Source organism: Chroicocephalus ridibundus, chromosome Z, assembly GCF_963924245.1.
Source record: "Chroicocephalus ridibundus chromosome Z, bChrRid1.1, whole genome shotgun sequence".
Lineage (NCBI taxonomy): Eukaryota > Metazoa > Chordata > Aves > Charadriiformes > Laridae > Chroicocephalus > Chroicocephalus ridibundus.
The window spans coordinates 22,234,436-22,260,380 of record NC_086316.1 but is presented as its reverse complement, the minus strand read 5'-3'; the positions used below and the strand labels follow the sequence as shown (position 1 = coordinate 22,260,380).

Here is a 25,945-nt window from a genome sequence, read left to right as displayed (position 1 = left end):
TACATTTTAAGTCACGCTGGCATTAGAACACAGTCTCAGTATGCTACCTACTTAACCTGTTTGTTAACTGTGCTTCTAATTTATGCAACCGGTAACAGTGTAGTAGAAGTCTGGAAGCTACTGGAAACCACCTACAGCTCTCAACACCGACAGACACAGATTCAGCAGCTTGTGGACATAAGAAAAACCAATACCTGGAGCTGGAGGCGTACGCAAAACAACTTCTCGGCTCCAAGGGCTACAGATGGACCCTTTATATCCTCGAACTCTGAAGGCATAGCTGCTGTCATCATCAAGATCAGAGATTATTTTGCTCTTGCTGCAAACTTCGACCTCCTGCCACGTCGTTGTCTCCTCTTCTCTATTCAGTTTATGATACTCAAGAACATAGATATCAGCTGAATCTGTCTTCCCAGGGCATTCCCAACTGATCAGAGCTTTGTTGTACATTTTGCTCTGCTTTTCATTGATTTCTGGTATTTCTAGACCTGGAATGCCAGAGATTCAGGAGAAAAAAACCTCAAATTTAGACACACGTTGTTTTAGAATTAACCATACAAGCCCTTTGTTGAGTGGCTATAGCACTGGGGCGGGGATAGCTGACTCACTCCATCAAAGAGTGCAGATGGGGATGTTTCTGTTCATGCACTTAAAATAGATACCTTACTTTCTGATTTTACTTTGAAAGTTGTATTATTTATATTTGCTGGCAACTAAAAAAAACATATAAAACCTATTCTTTTCTGTCATACAACAAAATACTTCTAGAAAGACCTAGTATTACTTAACTACAATTTTGGAAGCCAGTGTAAACCGGTACTGAATGCAACAGCATCTTCCCTTCTTTACCAAAGCTGAAGCTAACACTGCTGCCAGGTACTGCCTTGTGGATCATGGAAACAGAAGGGACAATGAAAGTCACAAGACTGAGTTCTGCAGCTGCAGCCCTGCATAAGTTATGCCTCTTTCCAGTGAAGCCCTTAAAGTTGTAACTCGAGAAAGACATGAAGGTCTTGCAACTCACCACTGGAATGGAAGGACAAGTCACCAAGGATCTCTTCTTGCTTGGCTATGTCCACCACAAAGTCTTCAAAAGTAGTTTCAGCTGCTGGCCTGAAGCTCTTCAGAGATTCAGTAGCTTTTTGGATTCTGAAAGCACAGAAGCAAAGGGATGGCAGAACAGAGAAAAGGATATTCACATGTGTGCATTCCTTAAAGTAAAAATGCTAGGTTTTCTGTTTTCATGTACTTACTGATGTCTCCCAGAAATTTCTGTCTCTCTAGACAGAATTCAAATGCAAACTTTAAAGGCCTTTTGTACATCAGCATAAAGATAATGAACAGGTAATCGTTCAGTTGGCAGAACATTTTAACCATTCAGGGCATTATGTTCAAAGAACAAAATAGGTTGGAAGCACCAATGGAGAACAGCTATTGAGATCAAAGAGTTTAAAGCCAGAATAGACCTGTTAGATTAGCTTGCAAATATTTGATGCAATCTCTGAGCAAGGGAATGTGTCAGTGAGCCGAATGGGCCACCTCTCCGCTGCAGTCCCACTGAACGAGGCTCAGCGTACTGCACTTAGCGCTTTGCTAGCCCGTGTCAAAAGAATAGGGCTGATCAGACACCCTGGAACAGTAGCTGTACCTCAAACAGAAGGTAATTAAGATACCTGACATGAAGTTGTTTTGCTGTTTGAACAAAACAAGACGGATCAGTTTCTTTCAGCACTTCTTGAGCATATCCTACAAGGCCATTATTTTCCAGGAGCCCTTGATATTCTTCGGCTTGTGTTTGCAATTTTTCCAGCCTTAAATTCTTAGAAGCTTCAATTGCCCTAAGAGCTGCAGATTTCCTCTCTTCCAGGACATGAGATAATTTCTCAAAACTCTGAGATGCTTCTTCTTTAGCTCTTTCACTGTTGCACTAGGAGGGAACAAAAGACGTTTTAGACAGATTCCACAGCACTGTGGCTGTGTACAGAAACATACTCGGGGTTGTTCAAGATATCAGAACAATCTAGTCATCCGTTTGACAGACAAGACTAATGAGCTTTGTTATGCACTTCAGCACTGAAAATGCCATCAGCACTGCACCCAAGCTAGTAAGCATCTACTATCTTAACAAAGAAAATGAAGAGCAGGACAGTATTCCTCTGATTATGTCTTGAGTTATGCATGGCATTTGTCTAAACAGCTCATGGGAAAGCACTGTAAAAGCAGGTCAGTCTCTGAAGTCTTCATACCCAAGAGCTAGGTGCTTTTCCACCTTCCACAATCACCCTGAACTGGGGGTCCAGCTCACCTTCTCACGTACGCCCTCGGAACTGTAGCGCCATCTCTGACTAGTGCCCTGGCTGAAAGGAACTACAAAGCATGGAGACCACCTGTATCAAGATACAGGCAGGGCCAGGAGCTCCTACAACTTCTACCATCGTGTTTTTCGGCTTGTTACGTGAGCTCCCAGCTCTGTGATTCTTCCGTAGGGAGATTTTGCCCTTAATTTTGACTTCACTGCAACATCCTCAAGGCAAACAGACAGCGGAAATTGTGCAGCACCATTAATACACAAGAGCTGTAAGACTAACCCACCTCTCTTTGGTTAAGGTATCAAATAAACTTTATGTCAGTTAAATTCACAGCAGCACCCAAAACTTAACTCCCCTGTGTATGTTGCCCAGATTTCTCATGCTCTCGGGATTAGGTCTTCCCGTGCGATTCAGGACTAACAAAAACTCTTCAGAAATTGTTTTACTGGCTAACTGAAAAAAAAACCCCAAGGATCTGAAACACTTCACTGAAATCAGTTCAAATCCTTGGTGTGTCCATGCAAGGGCCATCCCCAGACAACCCGCAAGCCAGCCTTACCTCTGTTTCTTTCAGCAGTAGATCCAGCTGTGTGATGTGAGCTTTCACCTGGCTCTCCTTACTGATGAGGTAGTCAATATCCTTTGAAAGCTTCTCCTGTTAAAAGAAAAAAACAACAGCCAAGCTGTCAGGCAGAACAAGGGCATCCCACCCAAACTGACAACCAGCACAGGCAGGCCATCCAGCTAGCGCTTGGTTTATCTAGCTACAGGGACAAGAGCCTGCCACCGGTTATGAGCAGCAACCCCATGGAGAAATGCTGGGTGACCTTCGACGAACTGGCCAGGGACATGAGGCCACTGCTGTGAGCAGGACTGGGGCACAGGCCCTCAGGAGAAGAGGTAACAGCCTCAGCCGGCTCACTCTTCCCCAGCCACAGCAGTCGCCCTCTCTCTTAGGCTGGGAACATGAGGCTGTGAGACGTTACGAAAACTTACCGAAAAGCCTCATTAGTTATTAACTCACTTGTAGTCAGATTTGCTAGAAAAATGAGAGGTTTGAAACACAAGCTTATGAGTGTCTCTGCTCTTCCTCAGTTGCAAGAGTTAACAGCTCTACAGGAAAAGCCTTGCAAACAGGCGAGGAGGCCAAAGAGCACAAGGCAGGCTGGCCTGGTCTTTCTTTTTTTTCCTGTGAGCAAAGGAGGAAGAAAAGGAAGAAGAGGAGGTGGTGGCAATCATTCTTTAACAACAAAGCAACGTTTGCAAGTCTGCCCTGTTCCACTGTGCTTAGGGGAATTAACAACTACGCAACTTCAGAAACATACAAGGTCCCAACAGATACTTCAGATGTCGGTTCTTCAGGAGTGCTTCTGAAGTATCAGCTCACCCGAGCCATAAGGACACATATCTTAAAAAAGTTAGATTGTAAACTATTAACTGCTTGAACCTGCATTGGTCAGTACTGCTGTGAAGCTGACTAAAATAAGGTAGAAGTACTTTTAAGGGGTCAAGCCTCATAGAAAATATAGTTTGGTTTCTCAGACGTGCACTATGTCACACTGATACATGTACATTAACAGAGGTTGCACAACAGCATGGCCCATGACTGGTTCAGCCTCCTCTAAACACACGTCCTGGCCTCCTGCCAGAGGGAGTTTGCCCTTGCACCAGCAGCTCAGCACTCTTCCCCTTCTCAAGGCCAGGTCCGACAATATTTAGTTTTACCTTAAGGGTTTTGTAGGCGGTGCTCATGGTGGTTACTCGATGGTTTGCATGACATCCACCCAGTTTACACAGATGACAAACAGGCCTCCTGCAGATTTCACAGTACATGTTTACCCTCTCCATTTCATGTTCTGGACACATCAAAATCTGGGGGAAAAAAAAAAAAGAGAGCAGAGAGAATGCAGGTGTACTTCCAAAAACTGAGGTGCTCAACAAACCATCAAAACACTCAATTATCCCACAGCAGCGACTGATTCATCAGCAGATTTTTATATATTCAGTTCATCTTCCACATTTGATATTTGTCCGTGTCAGTGAAAGCCAGCAGATGAAAACACACAATTTCACGAGGTTTACAGTGAGTAAACCTGTAGCAATGCCTGTGTACACATCACACGGCCCCCACACTGCAACCAACCCGTCTGGTAATCCCTGAAGCTGTTGGCATGCCTCAAGCTCCCTACACTCCTGTTCAGAGCTGTAAACGCAATATACAACACATCCACCCTGTCAAATTTAACTGTGTCCACACCAGCATCTCTTGAAACAGCTATGAACTGTTCCTTAAAGCAAGACCTGACATAATACTGTAATGATTTTTAAGCATAAGCTAGACTCTCATGAGCCACATAGCCATTGCTGCTAGAGCAACAAATGAAATGTAGCCACCACCACCGGTCACAGTTATTCTAAAGACAAAAGGCTTTCAGTGTTTCAATTTTCCTCTCTGACTCCAATTACAAGTTATTCATGCTGAGCGCTAATTCCAGCATCAGCTTAAACAGCATTGTGAAAAAGCTGGTGTTTGCTGAAACTCATCTTTCAAAAACTGAGCATGTTGGAATAACTGCTCAAAGAAGGAAAAAAAAAGTGCTGCTCAACTCCAAGATTAGGCAAGAGATAAAACCATTTAAAAGGCACATAAATAGCACAAATACAGACACTCTAAGCTAAAATTGCAAACCATCTCCAAAACCAACTCTCAAGCCCCAAATGTTATCTTCGGCTATGACGAAAAGCCCAGAGACACAGGAAGCCTTCAGGAAAATCAGCTGTGCAGGCAGACATCTCCAAAAACCACAGTCCTGCTGTTAGTCTGTGGAAGTAATTCTTCCACAGCAGTGCACAGTCACACCTAACAGAAACCACAAATTTTTATTCATCTCCGCCGATAAGCAAGAATTACAGCCTGCAAGCTAGAGACAGAAGAGGTCAGCAGATCACCTTGTCCAGTTCTCTCAAAAGTCAACAACAACCAGCCCAGTATGTAGCTCGCCCATCCCCACCACACACGTCACAAACTGCTCTCCAGTCTGGTTGTAAATTAAAGCGATGACTGGGAGCATTGTTTAGGAGACCAGCAAATACTCTATGCGTTCAGTTCAGGTCTTAACAATGCAACACAATGCAAATATGCACCCTTCTTTCTTTATATTAAGCTCAGACAGTCCTCCAAAAAATTCTCTGTAAGAGCACAGTAAAGATCAGTTTACTGTTGTTGGGAACTTCACTTCAGCATCACAAACCACAAAAGCTTGTGTTCACTCAATAACTAACAGCAATAGTCAACAAAGCAACAACACTCCTAAAAAGCAACTGCCACTGCACAGATATGGCTGAAGCTATATGTGAATGCTGCAACCCAAATTCTGTAAGATACGGTTTGCTTACCTTGGGTCTGAAGTTGGTGGTTGGTCCCACATATTCATGCTGGGCTTTCAAGGTCCCCCAGGGATGGTGTATTTTGAAGCATTCATTGCAATAGCTTGCGCTGCAGTCCATGCAGCTCTTTGTGGACTCTTGAGGTGGGGGTTTGCAGAAGTTACACATAATAGCAATGGCTGCCCTGGCTGCCTGCCTGTATCTTTCCACGATGGTTTCCAAAGTAAAGTTGCGAAATAAGCCATTGATGCCACGTTCTCCAAGATCGATATCCCGCTGGCAACCAGGACAAGGAAACAGACTCGATCTAGGAGTCAGTGAATTGCGTTTTCTGCCCGTGTAGATAGCAGAACCTGATTTAGGAGGAGCATAAACAGAAGATGTTTAGATTTTAAAGGGAGAAGCACAGGAATTCGTGAACCAATTCCAAACTATCGCAGCACATCATCCAAACCAGTACAATACCAACTCATACGCAGTCTGCCAAGCCAAAGAGAATACATTTGCCATGACAAGGCAGTGTAATGTCTGAGTCCATGGGACATTACAAACTACTACTCTAAAACTTAATTCTATGTTAAGATGAATTTAGCTCTTCCAATCCCATAGTTTTCATCTAGTTTTGGATGCAGTCAAGCTGCAACCTTTCGAAACAGCAAACACAAAACCTTCCAGAAACCAGTTGGTTTTAGGTTAAGTGGCTACCCATATAGAGAGCAACAGCTTCATACCATACTGAAGCGAAAGATGCTTATTCCCAGAATGAGACTAGTTATTCCGAGACAAATATAGCCAACTTCGAGCTCCCTGAAGTTTGCTTTGGCTAAGTCAAACTTATCTGGCCCATCCCAAGAGGCATCATAAAAAAATAAAGAGGAAAACAAGAGAACTAGGTATTACCAGTAGGAAATCTCAGCCAAATCACTCAGTCAAAATATGCAGAGACTGACTTGGCCCTGGCTGAATGGCTTCAATAAAGGAGAGCTGTTCAGTAAGCCCTGCATACCAAAGGGCATGCTGAGATGGTTCTATCTGAGAGATTCCTCTACCCTGAACTGGGGAACCACAGATCTGGACAGTCATACAGGGTACACCTATCGCTTTTCATTCCAAAAGGGGACAGCAGAGAAGCTGCACTCCTACCAAACAGCTACGTGAAAATTTCCCTTCCTCTCCAAAATAAAGTGACCAAAGCCCATGGTAAAGCCACAAGCCTATGGAGCCTCTTCAAGGGGACGGCTCACACAGACCCAAAAGCTACTTATGGGGTAATGCTTTGAGGCTACCCAACAGGTAGTCCATCCCCATGTCTCACTCATGAACTGCACAACCACCAAAAAGAGTCCTTTACATATTTCTGAAGAAGGCTAAACCAGTGTTTAGCCTTAACATGTATTCTCTCAGCCTCCCCTTACAAAAAAACATCCTCTGTAGCTGGAGCGTGGTTGTAAGATCCCTTTGGGAGGACCGTGTGTTGGTATAACTAACAAATTTGTAAATGGAGGTATGACTTAAAGCTGAATTCTTAGTGTTGAAATTGGTTCTTCGTCAGAAAGGGAAATTTGTTCTCATCTATTTCTTAGTCAGTATCTTCCGATCAGAAATGCTGATGCTACGTTTCTTTCTGAGGTGTCCTTTGATGATACCCAAAAGACACTTGCCTTGTGCTGCTCTCCCACGGCTGCTTTACCCAACAATCCAAAACCTCCCTTTCTATCCTGGCCTTTCCAGTCTCTTTAAAAAACCAAACAAACAAACCAACCAACCAACCAACACTCCCATAAGGAACTAGTTCCTTTAAAAATCTTTGAAATGTGTGGCAGTCTCAAACTCAGCTGGTCTCATGCCTTTCTGTAGGTTCTGAGCAGCACAACTAACCCTCTGGGCAAGGGAAGCAGAGATTTTTTTTTTTTTTTTTTTTAAGTACTTACTCATTAATTAACTACACAAACTGTACGTCCTGCAGTACCTGTAACTTGGCACACACAGCAACACACGCATGCAATGCACAGCAGCAGCAGTGAAACGCAAACTGTATTTCCCACGTGTGCCCCGAGCCAGCACCGCACACGGGAACACGGGGAGATCTACGCACACGTCTACAATGGCCGCAACGAAAAGATGATTCCGCATGCAGTGCCATGCAGTCAACAGCTACAGAAAGGCATCTGCAGTACTTACATTTGCTAAAACTAAGAAAATGAATAATGGCACAGTGTCGTATGCACAGGGACTGCCTACAAGCAGTATGCTATACCAGAAAGCAAGCAATGACAAAGCAAGATAACAAGAAAAAAAAAATAACAAAAACCAAACACGGTGCAGTGGTCAAGTTTAAAAATAGAATCTGAAATTCGTATCCAGTAGCATGCTTTTGAAGTCTGGCCCAAGCGGCTCAAACGTGGAGGGGGTGTTTGACTCAAAGGTGAGTTCAGCTCCATCCCAATGGAGGCCTTTCATTCTGCCCGTGGTGGACCGAAACCAGACAGTCATCACGAGCCATGCTCTGCCAAGTCTGGTGACACCCTGCTTACGGAAAGCAGCCCAGCACCAAGAAAGTCCTGGGCACCTTCAGATGTCTTATCCCTTTTCACTGTCAGCACTCCCAAGAGCTCAAGGTTGCTTTTTTCCCCCTTTGTTTTAAAACCTGGAAGTTTACTTGCTGAGCTTCTCGGCGTGTTCTGCCGCTTCAATACATAAAGTATGGAAATACTCTTTTTTTGCCCAGTGAGTGTTAAAATATTAACATGCAGTAAGAATTAGTCTGCTTTCTGCTTATAGGATTTCTACACTCATATTTTAAAAAGAAGGCACTGATGAAGTGATAAATTACTTCAAGCACTACCTTTCCTATCTGTATTGTGTCCAGTTTTCTAAAACTGAATTCTGCTTATATTTAAAAAAAAAGCCCCCAAAGAAACAGAGCAGCAAAATCCATGGTTTTTGTAGTCATATTAGATGTGCAGCTCAGAGAAACTTAGGTCCTCCCTATATTCCCTTTTACACTTTGCCAATCATGTTTACAATAAACAAATATCTATTTTGTGAAATATCAGGAATCATCACAATGAATTTTGCAGTGTGGCTTGTAAACTGACTGCTCCACTTGCAATGAAAACTCAATCAGTAACTAAAAAATGAGCACAACATATGCTCGTTCTCAAGACTCCAAGCTCACACATATTAGGATACAGATTGCAAAGACTCAAGTCAAAGAACAATCTTAGGTATGTCTTTTAAAGACAGTGTTCAAATGTCCTCTTCCCAAGGAGAGGTACCAGCACTTAAAATGTTGAAAAGCTCAACCTGCAGCTGATGGTTTGCAAAGGGATAAGACATCTTAAAGACAAAATTGTGTTTTCCAAGTAAACAGTATCACCAGAATTCTATGGTTATGGAAGACATGGAAGTTAAATGCGTGAGAGTTTAAAAAAAATAAAGATTTTAAAAGTCAACTGGATTCTCATAAAAGTTCTTTTCAAAAATATCCACGTGTATTTCCACCCCCCCAAACTCAGTTAATGCTTTGGACAGATTTTTAAGAAGAAGGAAAAGAAAAAAAAAAACATGCGAGAAGTCAGTAGCTGCAAAATGTCATGTTCAGATACTTTAATCTTTGTCAAAATCAAGGGTACTTTCTGCAGAAAGAGCAGATAAAGACAGCTTTTCAAGAGCTCTGAGGGTGTCTACAGTATCTTTGTTTTATGACACTTTCAGTCTTCAGCTGAGAAATTTAAACTTCCCCTTCCGATTAGCTGCTTTGTCCTCCACCAAATGTAAAATTCAGATTTGTGTTTAGTTCAGTTCACATCTTTCTTGAAAGACCCAATATTCTTATGGACTGCTGACGTGCCTGCCAATATTATGGCAACACAGAGCTTTGGGGTTTTTTTTACCTTTTTGACAGAGCATCACATCAAAAAAAGTATTTATGTTATCAAACCCACACAGTGGCTGCGATGCTCAGATTAGCTCAGTTTTGAAATTACAGATACTCAAAGCAAGGAGGCATTGGCTATCCTTCGACCTGACTGTGCCACTAAGCTTGCCATGCTTAGTGTATGAATTTGCCATACACTTGCCAAGTGTATGAATTTAAAATATTTAGTTTTCCTTATATATTCATGTGCTGTGATAAATTGCCAGAACCAGAACTACCTACTAAGATTAACGTGGTGTAAATTTCAATCTGCTTCTTTATCAAATTAAGCGGGCTCAGATAGAATGAAGAACAGGTATTACCTTCCATTTAAAAGTGATGGCCAATCATGACCTCTCAATGTTACAAAGATCAACCTAATAATTACACTTCACTACCAGTAAGACAGCGGTTTTACTGAAACTTGAGCAAGTAAACTCTTGAAAATTAAAAAGCATGGGGTGGGGGGGTGACTGTTGGGATTTTTCTTAAAAGGGAAGAGAGAAGGTGGCATTTTTGCACCCATCAATATATGTTCGGTCATGCATACACACAAAAAAAAATATAATCCAACCCTTAACTGAATTCCAGTCCAGTTGACCTTTAAGTCAGTGTTAAACAGAATGAAAAGCTTTCCTTATAGAAGTCCTTTGCTGTACCTTTGCTCACTGCAAAAGCCATTTTGTGGACTTGACCACTGACAAAAAGCTATATGCTAACCAACAATATTTAACTCGAGATCTAAATGCTAGACTATCTCTAGCCAATACAAAAAGTGAAGCATTTCTACCTCTCCACCCAAAAGACCTCCTCTGTGAGGCTGCGAACAATGAACAGAAAGCTGTTTAGAAATCAAAAAATGAGATATACCATTGGTTGGCAATGGCTCAAGTGAAAAGCATCAACTGTTTTCTCTCCTGTGGCTGTTAAACTACTGCAGGGCTGAAAGGCAAGAATGTTTAATTTCCTAGCGCATGAAACAACTGTAATATTTAGGCAGAACAGAAAAAGGGAGAAAGAAGAGATTTGAGGGGGGGCAGGGAGAGATATTGCAAACATTCAGTTTCTGCATCATCCATCAGTGCTGCACAGTTGTCAACATAACCACATTATATCCTTTACTCTAATTACACCAACGTGGTAATTACACTAACATTATAGAAAATGGACTAGCAATAAGAAATATCCTTTTTTTTATTTACATGCAACATAATTTTTTAATTTTTTTTTTAAACAAACACATTAGATTTTAAGAAGCACACACACTCCATTTCAACTGAAAAATAATGAGTTCCAGCCGTTTTACATAAATTGTATTTGTAAATGCGAGCTGTGCACACACAACAAATACAGAATGTGGACCAGTTCCTTCTGGCATCTCAAGAATTTAAATCCCAAAATCATTTTAAATAGATGACGCTCCTCGTGGAGATAGCAGAGATCCCGTAAGTGGAAAAAAAGAAAAAAAAAAAACCACAGAGGGAGCAAGGTGTCATACGCATTTTCAAATTTAACAGTAACGTCTTGACAGCAACATGCCCTGCACAAGGCTACCAGAAATTCTAGTGGGTTTTTTGTTACACGTGTGAGGCCCCACTTTGGATGTTTTCTTGTATGTTTTCTCTCTTACGGGGCTGTTTTATTACAAATTCCTCTAAGGATCACAAAACGAATTAGGGAAGGCAGTGCACAGTGTGGGCCCTTCAGACGCAAGATGAGAACTGTACGAATACAACCTGCAAGCTGGCTGAACATTACCCGTACCAAACGTCTGAGAGCAAACCTCACACCCCACGCAGCAAGGGAGCAGGAACGCCTCGAACATTAGAAGCAAAAGACAGTATAACCTGAATGTCCAAATGCATTCTTTAAAGCTCCCATTTCCATATGCTTTTCATTTTGCAAATTCGAAGTGTCTGAGATCATAATTTTCCTGCGATGTGCATCGACCCAGTGCTCTTTGGGGGGGAGGGCGGCACGGTTAAGAGCGGGAAGACCATTACTTCCAAGCCTCAGCACTATCTTGCTACTCATCAACCTGGCATGAAGTCCTCAGGAAAGCATTCATCTCCCTCTGCCAGCACGTCAGATGAGGAGATAACACATGTGTACATAACTTCCCATTGGTTTGCCGGGATGGGGGCAGACTACTATGGATTTAAAGATTACAACCCCTGAGGCAACTTGCGTGCCTGTATCTTGGGGTGAGGGGCAGAAGGACTAGAACTTTCTTGCCCCATCGTCGTTAAGGGGGGAAGGAAGCAGTAAGGCTGAACCCTGTGAGAAGGGCAGCCAGCAACCACGGCAGCGCTGCGAAATGAGCTCTGCAGATCTCCTCGTGAAAACCCAAAGCGGGACAGCTGCAGTGGAAACCGGCCGCCGCTTCACCCCGAGCAGTCGATGCTGTGCCAGAACACCATGCTCCCTGAGGAAAAAAGGGAATAGACTTGGGCTTGAGAGAAGGCAGCCACCGGTGAGCTCTCTTCATTCAAACTTCACGAGGACTCAGAAAGCAGCTGGAGCCTACGTATGTACATCACTTAAAAACTGACTGTGGGGCTGGGCACCCCACATCGAGAAAACGGGACTGTAATGAAGACAACTAGCCATCTGGTTTGGGGAGTCCCTCAAATCATGTAAACCTCATCCGGCCAAGCTACAGTAAACGCTCTTCGATGGGCATTCGCTTATCAAACCAATTTGAAAAAGTACCAGTACTAACAATTCGGGAGTTGTTTAAAAGAAGCGGGTGAAACAAAACCTTTGAACTTGGAAGACTGTGATTTTGTTTGAACCTTGAAGACTGAGAAGGATGAAAGTTAGTAACGTATGAAATGCAAGATGCAGCTTTAGGGTTTGTCTTGTGGGTGAATCTTCCCGAGCGCTGCGGACTGTGGTTTTAAAGTGGATAATTATGTCAGAAGGAAGCCTAAAAACCAAGAGGAGGTTTCTTTCAAGAAGTGTAACATGCACAAAGTACTTTTGATGTGCCTCTGTAAAAGCAGGCCAGCTCACCCGTGGACTACACAGACGGCTGTCAGACTCTTTCCAGTGTGGTATCACAAAAAGCATGAGGAGTCCTACAGCAAAGCGCTCCTCAAGCTTCGAGCAGACCACACTGAAAGGGGCTGTTGGCACAGTCTTCTTACAGTTGCCTGTCCTCCAATTCTGCAACCGTGCAATGATCAACATCTATGGAAAATGATTTATTGTAAGCATAATGAAATGGGTGGGACAAACCCGTCAACTGTAAAGTCTGCAGAGGCTCAGAAGGAAGCTGGAACTACTGAATTTAGGCTGGCCAAACCTGAGAGAACCACCTCAACAGTACTACTGACAGGCAATTTTTTTGCCTGTCAAAGAAAAAATTACTGAAAATCACATCTGAAACGCTATTGAACATGATGCCATTGCATCCTGATGTAACTGAAATATGGGGATAAAAAACCACAATGGTTACAAGGATTTACAGGATGCCACAAAGACAAATCTATTATATATAAAATAAAGTGCATTGTCCTTAAAAATATTCCCATTGTTCTTGCCACAGAATGAACAAGAGTTGCACTATCTTAAGTCATCTCTTTGACCGTGTCAGGAGTACTGGGAAGACATTTTACCAATGCAGATACCATTCAGCTCAAGTCAGTCTAACACATAAGATTAGGAAAACGCACAAAAATTCTGATACGTACCTGATCTACTAATCCTGTCAATTCTGTCCGTGCTAGGAGAAGAGATTTTAATTCGAGGGCTACTCTGATTAGAGGATTCAGAGCCTGCATCAGCAAAAGAGTCTTCAAACGTAAAGAGTATTTCTTTCACACATTTGTGACAGACATTGTGCTGGCAAGGAAGGATCAGTGGATGGGTAAATAATTCCTTGCATGCTGGGCAGATGAGCTCTCTTTCGATACCCTTAATGGCAACCTTCATGACAGAAAGAGGGGAAAAACAAGTGTGAGCGCAGAAAACGTGAGCCAGCAAGACTTCACCGCACAGCTGTATGTCACTGTGTCACCATGTCACCAAACCCCCAGCTCTGTTAGAATAATCGTTGCACACACAGTTTTAGCCGGTTTGAGGCACTCCTCTGGCTAACACTGCAAACAAATCTCAATTAACATTTATGAAGGCACTGACAACGTTCATTTCAACCGAAGCGAAGGCTGCCACGAGGCAAACTCAGTTCATCTTTAGGTCATGTCTGCATTGCAGGGGAGGAGAGGAGGGGAGTAGTCTTAATTCCCAGTCAAGGACCTAGTGAAATGAAAGCAACCATACTTCTTAACAATAGGAATCCACGCGTTTAACTCGGCTTGCTCGCTCACTTTTCAAGAAGGGGAAAAAAACAAACAAACAAACAAACCAAAAAACACCTAAGAAAAAAGAAATTAAGTGTCAGGCTGGTTAAACAACAGGCTCTCCCGCCGTATAATAATCCACATGTAAGGACTGAAACTGCCTCGACTTCATGGGGCTGATAGTTCGAGCCGGGGGCGTTGTTAATTTGTTAATTTATTTATTAATTTCCCGCACAAAGGGCGTGCAGCCCGCGGAGCCGTGCCGCCCTCCCAGCCGCGCACTGGCCCCGCGGCCACCTGGCACGGGCTACCCGCCGGGGAAGCCACGGGCCAGCCAGACCTCGGCCGAGGAAGATGCATCAAGTGGCGAGCGCAGGGCACACCGGGCTGGCCCGGCGCCCGCCTCGTCTCCTCCCCGGTCCCTGGTCTCTGCAAGCCGCGGGATTAGATCGATTTTAACGATGTCCCTCCCGGGGAGGGCTTTCGCCAGCCCCGCAAGGTCTCCCTGCGAGCCCTGCCGCCGCCGGCCGCGCAGGGCGGAGGCTGCCGGGGTACAGCGGGACGGGCGGGGGGACACACGACACGACACGAACACCCCCCCACCCCGCTCCCCCCCCGCAGCTCCACCACCCCTCGCAGCACAAGGCGACCCCGACCCGCCGTCCGCCTCCCCCCGCGCTCACCGAGCTCTCCAGCCGGTCGCTCTCCATCCCCGCTCCTCCGCCGCAGCGGCTGCCGTCCGCCCGGGCCGGCGGGAGGCTGCCGGCCGGTGGGGGCGCGGCGGGGGGGTGCGGGAGGGGGTGTGTGTCTGGGGATCGGGGCGGGGGCTGGTGGGGGGGCGCTGCCGTCCGCCGGGCGGGGCCAACGCCGGCGCCCAGCGCACAATGGCGCGGGGCGGGGCCGGCAGGGGACAGCCACCGCCCTGCCACCGCCCCCGGGGCGGGGCCCTGTCCCCCCCACCCCCACCCCCCGGGCCGTACCCCCACCCCGGGGCCATCCCCCCCTCACCCCCCGGGAGCCGCCCCCCCCATCCCCCTGCAGCCCGCACCGCCACGGTCCCCAGGGAAAACTGGCGCGCTTTTTAAATTTATTCAGTTTTTAAATTTTTCTTTCGCCAAGGGGCACCGGAAAGGTCGCCCAGCCCAGCGGCGGCGGGGGTATTTAGTACTTTCCCACTCAGCCCCCCGCTCTTTAATAACCTCTCCCGGTGACAGAGGTGTCACACGGGCGCGCGGCTGTCCCCCGAGAGAAGAACATCACGGTGCGCTGGGCACGGGAAAGCGAGCCGGGACGCGGCACTTTGAGGGCACAGTAGGCAGGCTCCGGGTAGATTTGGGGGCAGCTAGGGTGTAAAAGATGTTGGGGAGGTGATTCTGCTTGTCTGCACCTCCTACCCTCCCCTTGGAGCACGTTTCCATCGGAAAAGGTGCAGCAAATGTTCCCTTTTCACCACCAGCCAGGGCAAACAAAAATTACTCTTAAATCTCCAGCTTCCTCAGGTTCTGGCAAGGGCAGAGACACGACGCTGTCTGTAGTTAATATAGCATTAGGCTATGGGAGAAAAATCACTAGTTAGGAAATTCAGAGTGAAAGCATACAGTGTCCTTACATCACACAACGGAAGGGGGTTTAGTTGATTAAAACAGACGGAGCCTGTACTACATGAATGATGAAATGCTGTCAGTTTGACTAACCCTAAATTTGACCTACTTGCCTATTTAAAAGACTAACATCAAAATAAGAAGTTCCTTTTTCCCCTCAGAATTACCTTCCATATGAGTCAATAAAACAAGCACGCTTGAAACGTCTTATTTGGGTTTTGGTCATTATTTACATCTGGGCTTCAGTGGCCTGGACATGAAATTTAAATGGAAAAATACACTCAGAAATCATGAAGACAGACGTGATGTTTTTGCATGTCCAGCACTACAAAGAACTTTCTAGAGAATACGTGTAAAGATGTTATTTCACATTTATTTTAGAAACCACCCTCATAAAATACAGAGTGCTGTGCTTGAAATGCTTCTGATAATGCCAGTAATGCACATTATGTATATTCAGACTGAAACAAATCGCTTAACCGAGCTGGTGGGGGAAATGGGTTGGTAAGGGCAAGAGTTGTCATCCTTCCAACTACCTTTTGGGTCATGATTTGCAAGCATCTGAATAACTATATTATTCCTTAACTACCTCTAGTCTCCCCACATTTCCTGATGTTACAGGCAGACTTTAAAGGATGTAGCTCTTGATAAGCCCTTGTCTACATTAAGCATGCTACCTACCTATTGCTGACACCGGGAGTGGTTGATCTGGGGCGAAATAAACTATCAGCTGCAGACCAGAACAAAGCCCCTTTGCCTCTGCTGCCACCTTGGAAGCAGCATGAAGAAATTTTCTCTTTGGTGGCACAGCGAGGTGAACCGTTCTGCACTTCATGCCAGGGGTGTAGGTGCCAGCAGAGGCACCTAGTGTGGACAAACCTGAAGCATGCATTCTCCCCTGGCCCTCCCACAGCCTTGGGATGGACCACAGTGCCAACTGCTGTTATGGCCAGCACCTGTGAGTGACTCTTTGTTCAATCCTTTAATAGATCGTTAAGGTATTATCTTGTTTGTGTGCCTGTTTGCTCAGGCTTCGGGGTACTTTAGAGCAGGATTTTAATTACCACCTCCTCCTCATCCACCACATTGAGGTGTTACATGGATGACGAGGTGCTCGAAGGTTCTCTGCATGGCAAAACTCCCCCTTCTGCACTCACACTTTTTTACTAGCCTTTTGACCCATCCTCTGCCTAGGACAACTGCATTCACAGTGCCAAAATCCACATTAGCTTTAAGGTACCGTGAGGAAAAAAAAACCCAAGTGTCAGGAATCACTGGTACATTAGAAAGATAAGAGTACAAACCACGGTCAGAAGGGACTGCTGTTGTTGGCCTCTGCAGACAGGGTTAGTAGGACCAGCCTGGCCATGGAAGTCAAACCTACCCTGCTGCTTTGTTTCCAGCCACATGCGTGCATCGATTGGACACCCCTTCTGCTAACGAGGCACTCCTTTTACATCAAGTAATACCTGGAAAGTGCCAAGATAGTTCAACACACCCTTTGTAACTCACTCCTGCCCTCTCAGCAGGCAGGGTCTGTCAGGGCATTGCTGGCATGCTCTGCATTCCCAAGACAGCAGCACAAGACAGAAACTGGAAGGGAATTTGTCATCCTATTTTCCCTCCTACCTCAGGTTAGATGTGCTTGTTAATTTGATCAGCGCTGCGCAGCAGTCTCCCAAGCACTTGTTTGCGGTAACCACCAGCACAATTCACAGAAGGATGTGGCACTGGTTTTCAAAGAGCCAAAAAAGTCCTACACCGGGTTTTACAGAGCAGTGGGGATCCTGCTGCACGAACCAGCACAGCCCTGCCCCAAAGCGCTCGGGACAGGCTGGCAACATCTCCCCTGCCTTCAGGGGTCAGGTCCTCAGAACCAAAGCTTTCCAAGACTTTTTTTCTTTTCCATGTGGCTTTTGCAGCCGTGGCTCAACCCTGAGACCCTTCCAATTGAACTGCTGCTACCAGCCTGGTGTGAGGCTCCCGTCGGAGCAGAGATGACGTGGAGATACGCAGGTTGAAGAGTGAGATTTGTTCCTGTGCTAGTGTGACTGTCCTGGGGACTGAGTTACCAGAGAGATGCCCTTCTCCCTGTGCCATGGAAGTATTTTCTGTCAGGGTGGATGCAGTGGGCTTTTAGCCTGCACCTCACTCTCTGTAAATTGTCAGTGATACGATTTGCTTCTCTACTTAGCCCTGAAAAGTTGAACCTTGAAGATCACTGTTTTCCCCAGGATTTTCTCAGTCATGCAGGCTGAAAGCTCTATCGTTCACTCAGCAATAAGGCAGGAATTCATGCTGCCTGAGAGAAGCGTGCCTGTTTGGGCTCAGGAATACAGGCTCATCTTTGTCTTCTTGATGGCTACCCTTCAATTGCATCACCCTGAACGGCCAGCGAGGGCCTACTGACCTTGGGTGTTTCAAAATTAAAATGACGACTTGAGGATTTCTTGTCATAAAACAAAAATACCAAAGCTTAATCCTTTCATTCTGGTTGTTCATCTGCTCTGCAGAGATGTGCTACAGGCCCATAACCCTCATGGTCAGATGGGTTTCCTAACAGATCCCATAACCTGATCAGCTTGGACCAAACAAGTTTTGAAGGTCACACCAGCCACTGCTATGCACAGAGCACTGAGCCAATAAAGACTACGCTCACCGAACTTCCAGAATATTGGGATGCCGATCGGCTTTGGGTAGGATCTGTAGCTAACACATCTCAAAGTGTGATAAATTGGCCCAGTGTATCTTTACTTTTTCACTTACTGAAAGTGTATAGTACTCTGCTTCACCCCTGGACACCTGCAGTTGCAGGGGATCCAAAGAGCAGCTATAGACAACAGTCCATACAGAGGACTCTGCCGTTTCCCTCCATGCATTGTAACCACTTGCCAAGCACGTGAAAGAATTATAATGAAAAAGCTTCCCCAAAATGACATTCAAACCAAAATACCCTCCAGCTCTGAACTAAGAAAGAATCATACCTGTAAACAAATTATTACTGCTTAGTAGAAATGAAAGGGAGTGGTTATTTTTAAAAGGATTTGGAATATAAGGGATTTAAATTTAAAAAAATAAATAAATAAAATTTACAGGAAGCCCAGCCACAGACTCAAGTTTCTGACAACATAAAGATATGGCATGAAAAATATGAGTAGTACACACGTAGCACACGGGGAATGGCTATTCTGTCCCGCTGCCTTCTCTCCTGCGCTGCTGGTGGTAGCTACCCCTGTCACAGAGGGCAAGGCTGGCAGCTCGCCCTTGCTGTGTCACATCCCATCATCAGAGAAGCCACCACTGGAGTGATGAGGACACATCTAAGCTGTGGAAACACACCTTTGTCACGCAGGCTGACTAACCCAGCTGAGTAACTCAGATTAAAAACTGTGAAGACAGGCAAGTTGGATTTTAACTCCTCTTAGCTGCTAGATTTCAAACTCAGACTCCTCTGCAGTATCTAACTTAAGCTGTTACCTGAAATTGAACTCCCAAGTTATCTTTACTTGCTCTTTTAACCCAAGTCACCTTTTTACGCAAATACACCTCATAATAGAGACATAATCTGGGCATGCTTCTGGATACTCCATCAACAAAAGAAAGTTGCTTTTAAAGTGACAGGCTATTCTCCTCATAGGGACCCAAACCCCAAACAAGCGCTTTCCTACGCATAAGCAAGAAATACGTAAAGCTTTATCTTCTGAAAGATAAGGAGCAGAACTTCAGTTCAGCTGAGTCAGGCAGCCTGGAGCAACCCACCAGCCCCCACAACCACTAGTAAACTTTGCTGTATTTCCTCTCTCCAGTTCCTCATGCGATTCGGTTTTTGCACCCCCACATAGCTCTGTCGCTTACCCTCGCCTGGAGAAAAGCTGAAATGCCACCACAAGAGAGTTGTGCATTGGTCACTACATGAAACCTGGCAGAAGGGAGGGAAATAAATCAGTGTCACCTGCAGCGTCCAGGTGGAGAGCACGCAGAGTTTAAAATGCTCTGAAAATTATTTCTATGCAGTACTCATGTTCACATCATATGGGGTTTTCGGCTTTGTTTTAGTAGTATCTATTTCTTTAAGTGCTTTTTCTGGAGAAGTATTTTTAAAGCTGTTCCTGAATCACAAAATGTTAGTTTCTACAAACCATGCTGAGGGTAAAACAAAGCAAACGAGTAAGGGAAAAAACCGAGAGGACCAGGGATTTGATTAAAAAAATGGAGCATGCCAAGATGCTTATTTCAACAAAATCAACAGCTACTGCACAAGGACAGTGTCAGTGTTGCTAGCCTCTCTCTGACATTCACATTGGTTTATATCAGTTTATTGATTTTATTCCACTTGCAGGAAAATGCCTGAAAATGGTCCTACAAAATGGATGACACGTATTGGTATCAGTTACCCCACCAGACACAAATATTTCTTTATAGAATTTTCTAAAAATTCTTTTAAGTTAATACTACAAGAGAAGCAGATGCATTCCAATGAAGAAAACACACATCTGTGCAAGTAAAACAATTTTGGATGGAGCGAGGGTGAATAATTGTAGGGATATTTGTGTGCTTGACTACTGCAAAAGGAAACTTACAGACAGTGAAGAAGAGAGAGGGAAAAAAAAAAAAAGAAGCCTTAAACCCTTTGTGGAATATTGTGTCATTTTGAGACAGTTGAGTGTCTGTCCTTGCTGTGATTTTAGCTGGGATTTCAGAGTCCTGAAAGAAGGTCATACAATCTCCCTCTGCCTCGGTTCCTCTGCTCCAAAATGCAGTTAATTGCTAATCTATCTCACAGGGTTATTTTGGAGTGCTCAGATGCTGCTGTGACGTTTGTGACAGGTGCTTCGGAGGCCCAGAATACCTCACAGAGTATTGTGGTGAGCCTAAACAGATGTTACGGATATATGGATTACACGAGGACTGTCTTATTGGGGCTAAAAGTGTTACACTCATCTTTCTGTCCCAGGTACAACGTGCCAGTTGTGTGTGTGAAACAGAGTCACAGGGGAGTAATTACTACAAATCGTTAAAAGAGATAACAGGTTTTTGAAGTGACATTCCCCCAGGGAAAAGTGATATATAACGATTTGCCCTGTTTGAGAGGCCTGACTCTCGAACTGCAAACTAAGGGGAAAAACAGCATGAAAACAGCATTTTAGCACCGAAAGATGTCACATGCCCAGGGTCTACGAGCTGATGTGTGGTACCTGTTGGGACCCCATGCAGCAGTGAGGTCAGTGTGCGAGTGTCAAGTATTGTTACTACATCCAGTTTCTCTGATAGTTCTTTGTTCAGTCAAAGCCAGATGCTTAGCACTTAATTCAGAGCATGTTAATGCTCTCAGGCTTTGTTGCAAAAGCTATATTGACATGGCAGGACAAAAAAGGGAAAACGGGAGTGCTGGGACCTGTAAGCTGTAATACCCTTCCCCATAGCAAGTACAGTTTACCGTGCGGAAGAGTCCTTTTGCTGGCATGATTTATGTCACTTGAGAAAGAAGCTTAATTATCCCAGCAGAATGCCCACAAGCTCCTGGATAACATCAATAAATTACAAAGGGGCTGTAATCTAAACCCCCTGTCCGGAGTTAAAGAAATGCAAAAGGAAAACGTGGAGCATGAGAGGTCTCAGAGTTGGCCCTTGGAGAGCCTCAAGCAGTGACCGCCACGATGGAAAGTCTGTGAAGGTCAGACAACTGCTACTGCTCCTCTTTTCTCCAGGCACATCAAGTGTCTCTGAGGGTGGGACTTGGCAATGTGATGCTCGATGTATAAAGAACAGCACTGTTTGTAATAAACACGCATATTTCACACAAATGTGCTAACTCGGCTGTCTACCAAAGCATATGCTCTTGCAGAGGGTGTCTGATTCAAGGCTGCCAGCACAGACTGTTTGACTGTGAGAGAAGGGACAGACATCATCACTCCCTTGTGGGGAGATCGCAGGCAAAAGGAGTTTCTTGCCTGAAACCCTTAACGATTTTGTGTATTGCATAAAATGGACAGGAACAAGATGTGGCCACCTGAATTTTCCTTTGGAGCACCAGGCATGGTTACTCCTGGGCAAGGAGAAGCAGAAAATCACCCAGAAAACTGCTCTCTCGTCCACTCCAGAGGTTCATCCATGATTTTTAGAGGAGGCAGCGGGGCAGAGGGAGGGGGAGGAAGGGTAGGCACAAAAAACAGGGTGTGAAGGCAGCCCCTGGAGGTGGGCTGGAAGGTCTTCAGAACAAACAGTCTTTCGAATAACACCACTGTTTGCCACACTTACTTTTAAGTTTGAAAATACGGCGACTACTTCATTTTTTTTTAAACCCACCACAGCAGAGTCTTTGGGGGAAGGGCACAAAAGTGCTCCCTGTTTTTCATATGTATCAGCATCTCACAAATACAAGAAGTTGGATTCCCTGCCCCCCCACCCCACCCCCCACCTTCTCCTTTTTCTACGAAATGCACATGCTAGTTTCCCTCAAAATATTTGCAAATTCTGAATCATTTCCTGGCGGGCGGCACTTTTCACCCCAGCATCACCCACAGCCACTCCAGCTGCGGAAAACAGAAAAAGCACCCCCCCACACACCCCCTAACAGGCTGCCGTGGGGGGCAGGTTAAGCGTACCGCATCCACAGGTTAGCAGAAGGACAAACTGTCGCACGCACGGAGCAGGGGGCTGCAAAAATACCAGATGTCGGGCTGAGTTTTAATTTAAAAAAAAAAAACAAACCGCCAAACTTTTGCATCCGACAGCCTCAGAAGCGTGCGGCGAATACTAGGCGAGCCTGCAAAGTGCATCAGCTCTGAAGACAAGTTCCCCTCCCCAAAAAAGAAAAAAGAATTGAAGGAGGGGACCGAGCCCAAGCGCATCCCCTGCGGCTCGCCGGTGCCCGTCCTGCTCGGCTGCCCCGGGATGCCCCACCGCCGGCTGCCCCGCGGATGCCTCACCGCAGCCCCACCGACCCACACGCCGCCGCCGGGCACCCCCGCCGGCAGCCGCGGGGTCCCCGCAGCGCCGGGTCCCCGGCCGCGCCCGCCCCTACCTTCTCCCGCTTCAGCAGGTCCAAGATGTAGCCGAAGCGGCCGCCCTCCGCGGCCCCCTCCATGGCCCCACGCGTGGCGCCGTGTCGCGGCAGGGAGACGGCCCGCCGGTCCCTCCGCCCCCCCGCCCCACACTCGGTTCTCTCCGGTCTGGGGCGGGGGGAGCCGGCGTGGTGGGAGAGATGCCCTCCGCTCCCCGCCCCCGCGGAGGATGCTGACGGGAAGGTGGATGCCCGTGGAAACCTCCCACACAGCAGCAGGGCGGGTGGACCGTCCAGGGACAGAGCGAGATGCCCACAAACACCGACTCTGCTCGGATGCGATGACTGCGAGACCTGGGTTAAAGCTGGTGAGGTTATTCCTACTCATGGTCTCGCCAAATCTGAGTGTTACCATATGAATCACTCTCCATCTTCACTGAGCCCGTGGTGTGGGGCTGATGCCACAGACGGGTCTGCCCAGGGCAGCACGCAAGGTGGGCATGCCTCTTTCCAAAGAGAGGGAAGCACAGCTTGAAGTGGGATGGATGCTGAGGTACACCATGATGCACTTGTCCCCAGGCTCCATCTAGTTTTCTTAAATTCCAAGCTTTTGTCTAGGTGAAAAAACATGTCTAAACACATCTGCAGAGAAGAGGACCTGGTAATGTAATGCACATGATGGCGTGTATGATCTGTCTTGTGAGTTTGCACTTGACTGGTGGCATGTCTGCGGGGTAACTCAAACAGGAAGTCTACTTCACCTACTTTTCTGCATCCCAGGCCTGATACTGCCACTTGAGATGGGATGGATACACCATGCCTGTGTACAACTGTGGCAGAAAAACTGGTCGCAGCAAACTCAAGTACCCTGCATTGCTTGAGGAAGGCAACCCTCAGGGCTCGCTGAACCATTCACACAAGTCAAGAGGGCCAGCCACCAGGACAAGCACTGCAAAACTCCGACACAGGGAGCAAGAGGTCCCTACAGGACGGGTGGGGAATGGTGTTTGAGACCATCGCACCCCTGCTCTGTGCCTGTGTCCACTCCACGCCACTGCAATAGCTTCCTTCTGGCGGAGGCACCACTGGTCACTTCAGCCAGCAGCTGGCTTATTTCTTCCTCCTCTGGTCTCAGACTGCCCCGAACCCAGAGATCCTAGCCACCCCCAAGACCTGGGGGAAAGGGGCAGGTGAGCGGCCCCTCCGCTGCTCCTTCACCAGATCTCTCCCAAACTGAGAGGTGGAAGGGGACAAGCCACCCTTACGCTGTAGCTATCAGGTGGCCCATGGAGCGCATCACCCCTGTGTGGTGAAAACATAGCAAAGGGTGTTTTGTAACAGTATAGTGTATCCCCTTGGAGGCTGTGTTTCCTAAGCGTACTGATACGGTAGTAACCTTATCCCAGACTCTCTCTACAGGTTACTCACCGAAACAATAAACCTTTCCTTTCTCAGGAAACGGGACTCATGAATAGCTACCAGACTTTTCTGTTACTAGATACAGTACAATTATATGTATCAGATGACTCATTAATCAAATATCTCGTTATTGGGGTATAGACAGGCTTTCAGCGTTCCACGTATTGCTTTTGTGCAAACAGCCCAGGAATAAACAATGGGCAGCAGCGCAGAGGACAGTCAGCTGTCATCACCCATGTGGCTCAGAGATCCGCGATACATAATTTAACTCAATGTGAGATATTTTGATGCTCTAATCCAGTTCCAGCTCACCAAATGGCACTCACGTAGGAAATATTAGCTAATTTCTTTGGGTCGGTTTTGAGCACTGTCAGAGAGCAGGGCTGGCCAAGGCTGGCATGAAAGACAACCTGAAGGAGTCCCTCACTTCTCCCAAGCTGCTCAAGTCCAGTAGCCATCTGCAGGACACTGCGCTGGTGGTGGCCTCAGCGACAGCGGCGTTCCCATGTCAAGGAAGGTTGTACCATGGTATCAATGTGAGTCTCCAAACGATAACCAGCATCAAGCAGCAAACATACCTTTGACCTTACTGCTCAGTAATGATGGGCTGCGGGGAAAGCCGAGGAATTTACAACCCTTTCCGCTCCGCAGTGCAAGACAACGTGCAGTGGTTTACTCCACTGAAACCCTTTCAGCTGGAGGCATGTCTGCACCTGAATCTCATTGCAGCTTTGCTACGTTCATGTTAAACATCCCCCAACAACCACCTCCCAAAGCCTGTGAGACAAAGGCCTCCCCTGGTGCAGGCACCAAGAACCTCCCCTGAGTCGGCCGTTTTGTCTGGCATTCTTTGGCCACGAATCACACTGGTATTTTGAACTATGTGCCCTGAATTTCTGCCTGCTATCTCATATTTTTATTGTTGCACTGGTGTGATAAGATTTTTTCCTTCTTCTTTCTTTTTCTTTTTTCTCCTTTTGTTTTTTTTTTTTTTCGCTTTTTCTTTTTTCTTTTTCTTTTTCTTTTTCTTTTTCTTTCTTTTTCTTTTTCTTTTTCTTTTTCTTTTTCTTTTTCTTTTTCTTTTTCTTTTTCTTTTTCTTTTTCTTTTTCTTTTTCTGTTTTTTGTTTTTTCTTTTTCTGTTTTTTCTTTTTTCTTTTTCTGTTTTTTCTTTTTTCTGCTTTTTCTTTTTCTTTTTTTCCCTTTCTGCCACAGACTGTAGGTTATGGCCAGTCTGGGCAGAAATTCAAGGACTTGGGACAGAAAGGATATAGTTCCTGGTTCCCCTCCTCGTTCACCTCCTCATGTCCTGCTTCCATAAATTGATCAACACCCCAGTCACAGCTGGGTTGTGCGGTCCTCCAGAGCAGGGGTGTGCTACGGTTCCTCGTTAGAGCGTTCCGTATATGTAAAGAGATGTAAATGTAGCTCAAGTCGTGAAGTCAGCCAGGGCAAGAAGGATACAGGAGAAGGCAGAAGAAGCTGATGGTTCTTTCATGCGCTTTTCTTGGAGTGGTTTTGTTTCAGCATTAGCTCTGTCACCACGCCAGGTTTGGGTGGCTGCCAGCGACAGGCGAGCAGGGGGATGCCACAAACCACTTTCTGCATTGATTTCCCAGCTTTGGCAATGGCACCCTCCCCAGCTGCTCTTGCTGGGATGATCCTGGCCCCTGTGTGGCCGCGCTCTCTGCCACCAGCCCTGCAGAAGAGCTTGTTTCCACAGAGTCCTGCGAGGCTGGGCAGAGCCTTGTGGGCGGTTCAGTATCATTAACACGAGCTGTCTCCATAGATCCAGGGTAGCTAGGAATTTGGGACTATTCTCTGCAGCAGGTATCAATTCCTGTAGCCATTCTGAGGGATCCCCTTCACCCCCCCTCAGACGGAAGGAAGTTTGTGCTGGTCTTTGTCCTGGGGGGCTGCGGGCTCACAGGGGAATGTGTGCTCGGAAGGCCGGAGACAGAGGGAGAAGCTTCGCAGTGCAGCTGGTGGCCCAGGGACTTTCACC

General features: G+C 46.1%; 1 protein-coding gene across 2 annotated transcripts in view; it reads right to left on the bottom strand.

Moving 5' to 3' along the window:
- Positions 1-22,685, bottom strand: part of TRIM36 (tripartite motif containing 36) — a 29,555-nt gene extending 6,870 nt beyond the window's left edge. The window contains exons 1-8 of one of the 2 annotated variants that reach the window (XM_063321020.1): positions 22,545-22,685; positions 13,311-13,545; positions 5,706-6,049; positions 4,035-4,181; positions 2,869-2,964; positions 1,674-1,927; positions 1,025-1,149; positions 195-488 (exon numbers count right to left, since the gene is read on the bottom strand). In XM_063321020.1, coding sequence (XP_063177090.1) covers positions 195-488; positions 1,025-1,149; positions 1,674-1,927; positions 2,869-2,964; positions 4,035-4,181; positions 5,706-6,049; positions 13,311-13,545; positions 22,545-22,607 — 1,558 coding nt within the window. In that variant the 5' untranslated portion in view covers positions 22,608-22,685. Of the gene's footprint in view, positions 1-194; positions 489-1,024; positions 1,150-1,673; positions 1,928-2,868; positions 2,965-4,034; positions 4,182-5,705; positions 6,050-13,310; positions 13,546-14,602; positions 14,640-22,544 lie in introns of those variants that run through there. The other variant, XM_063321019.1, reaches the window with a different exon arrangement.
- Positions 22,686-25,945: the final 3,260 nt, after the last annotated feature.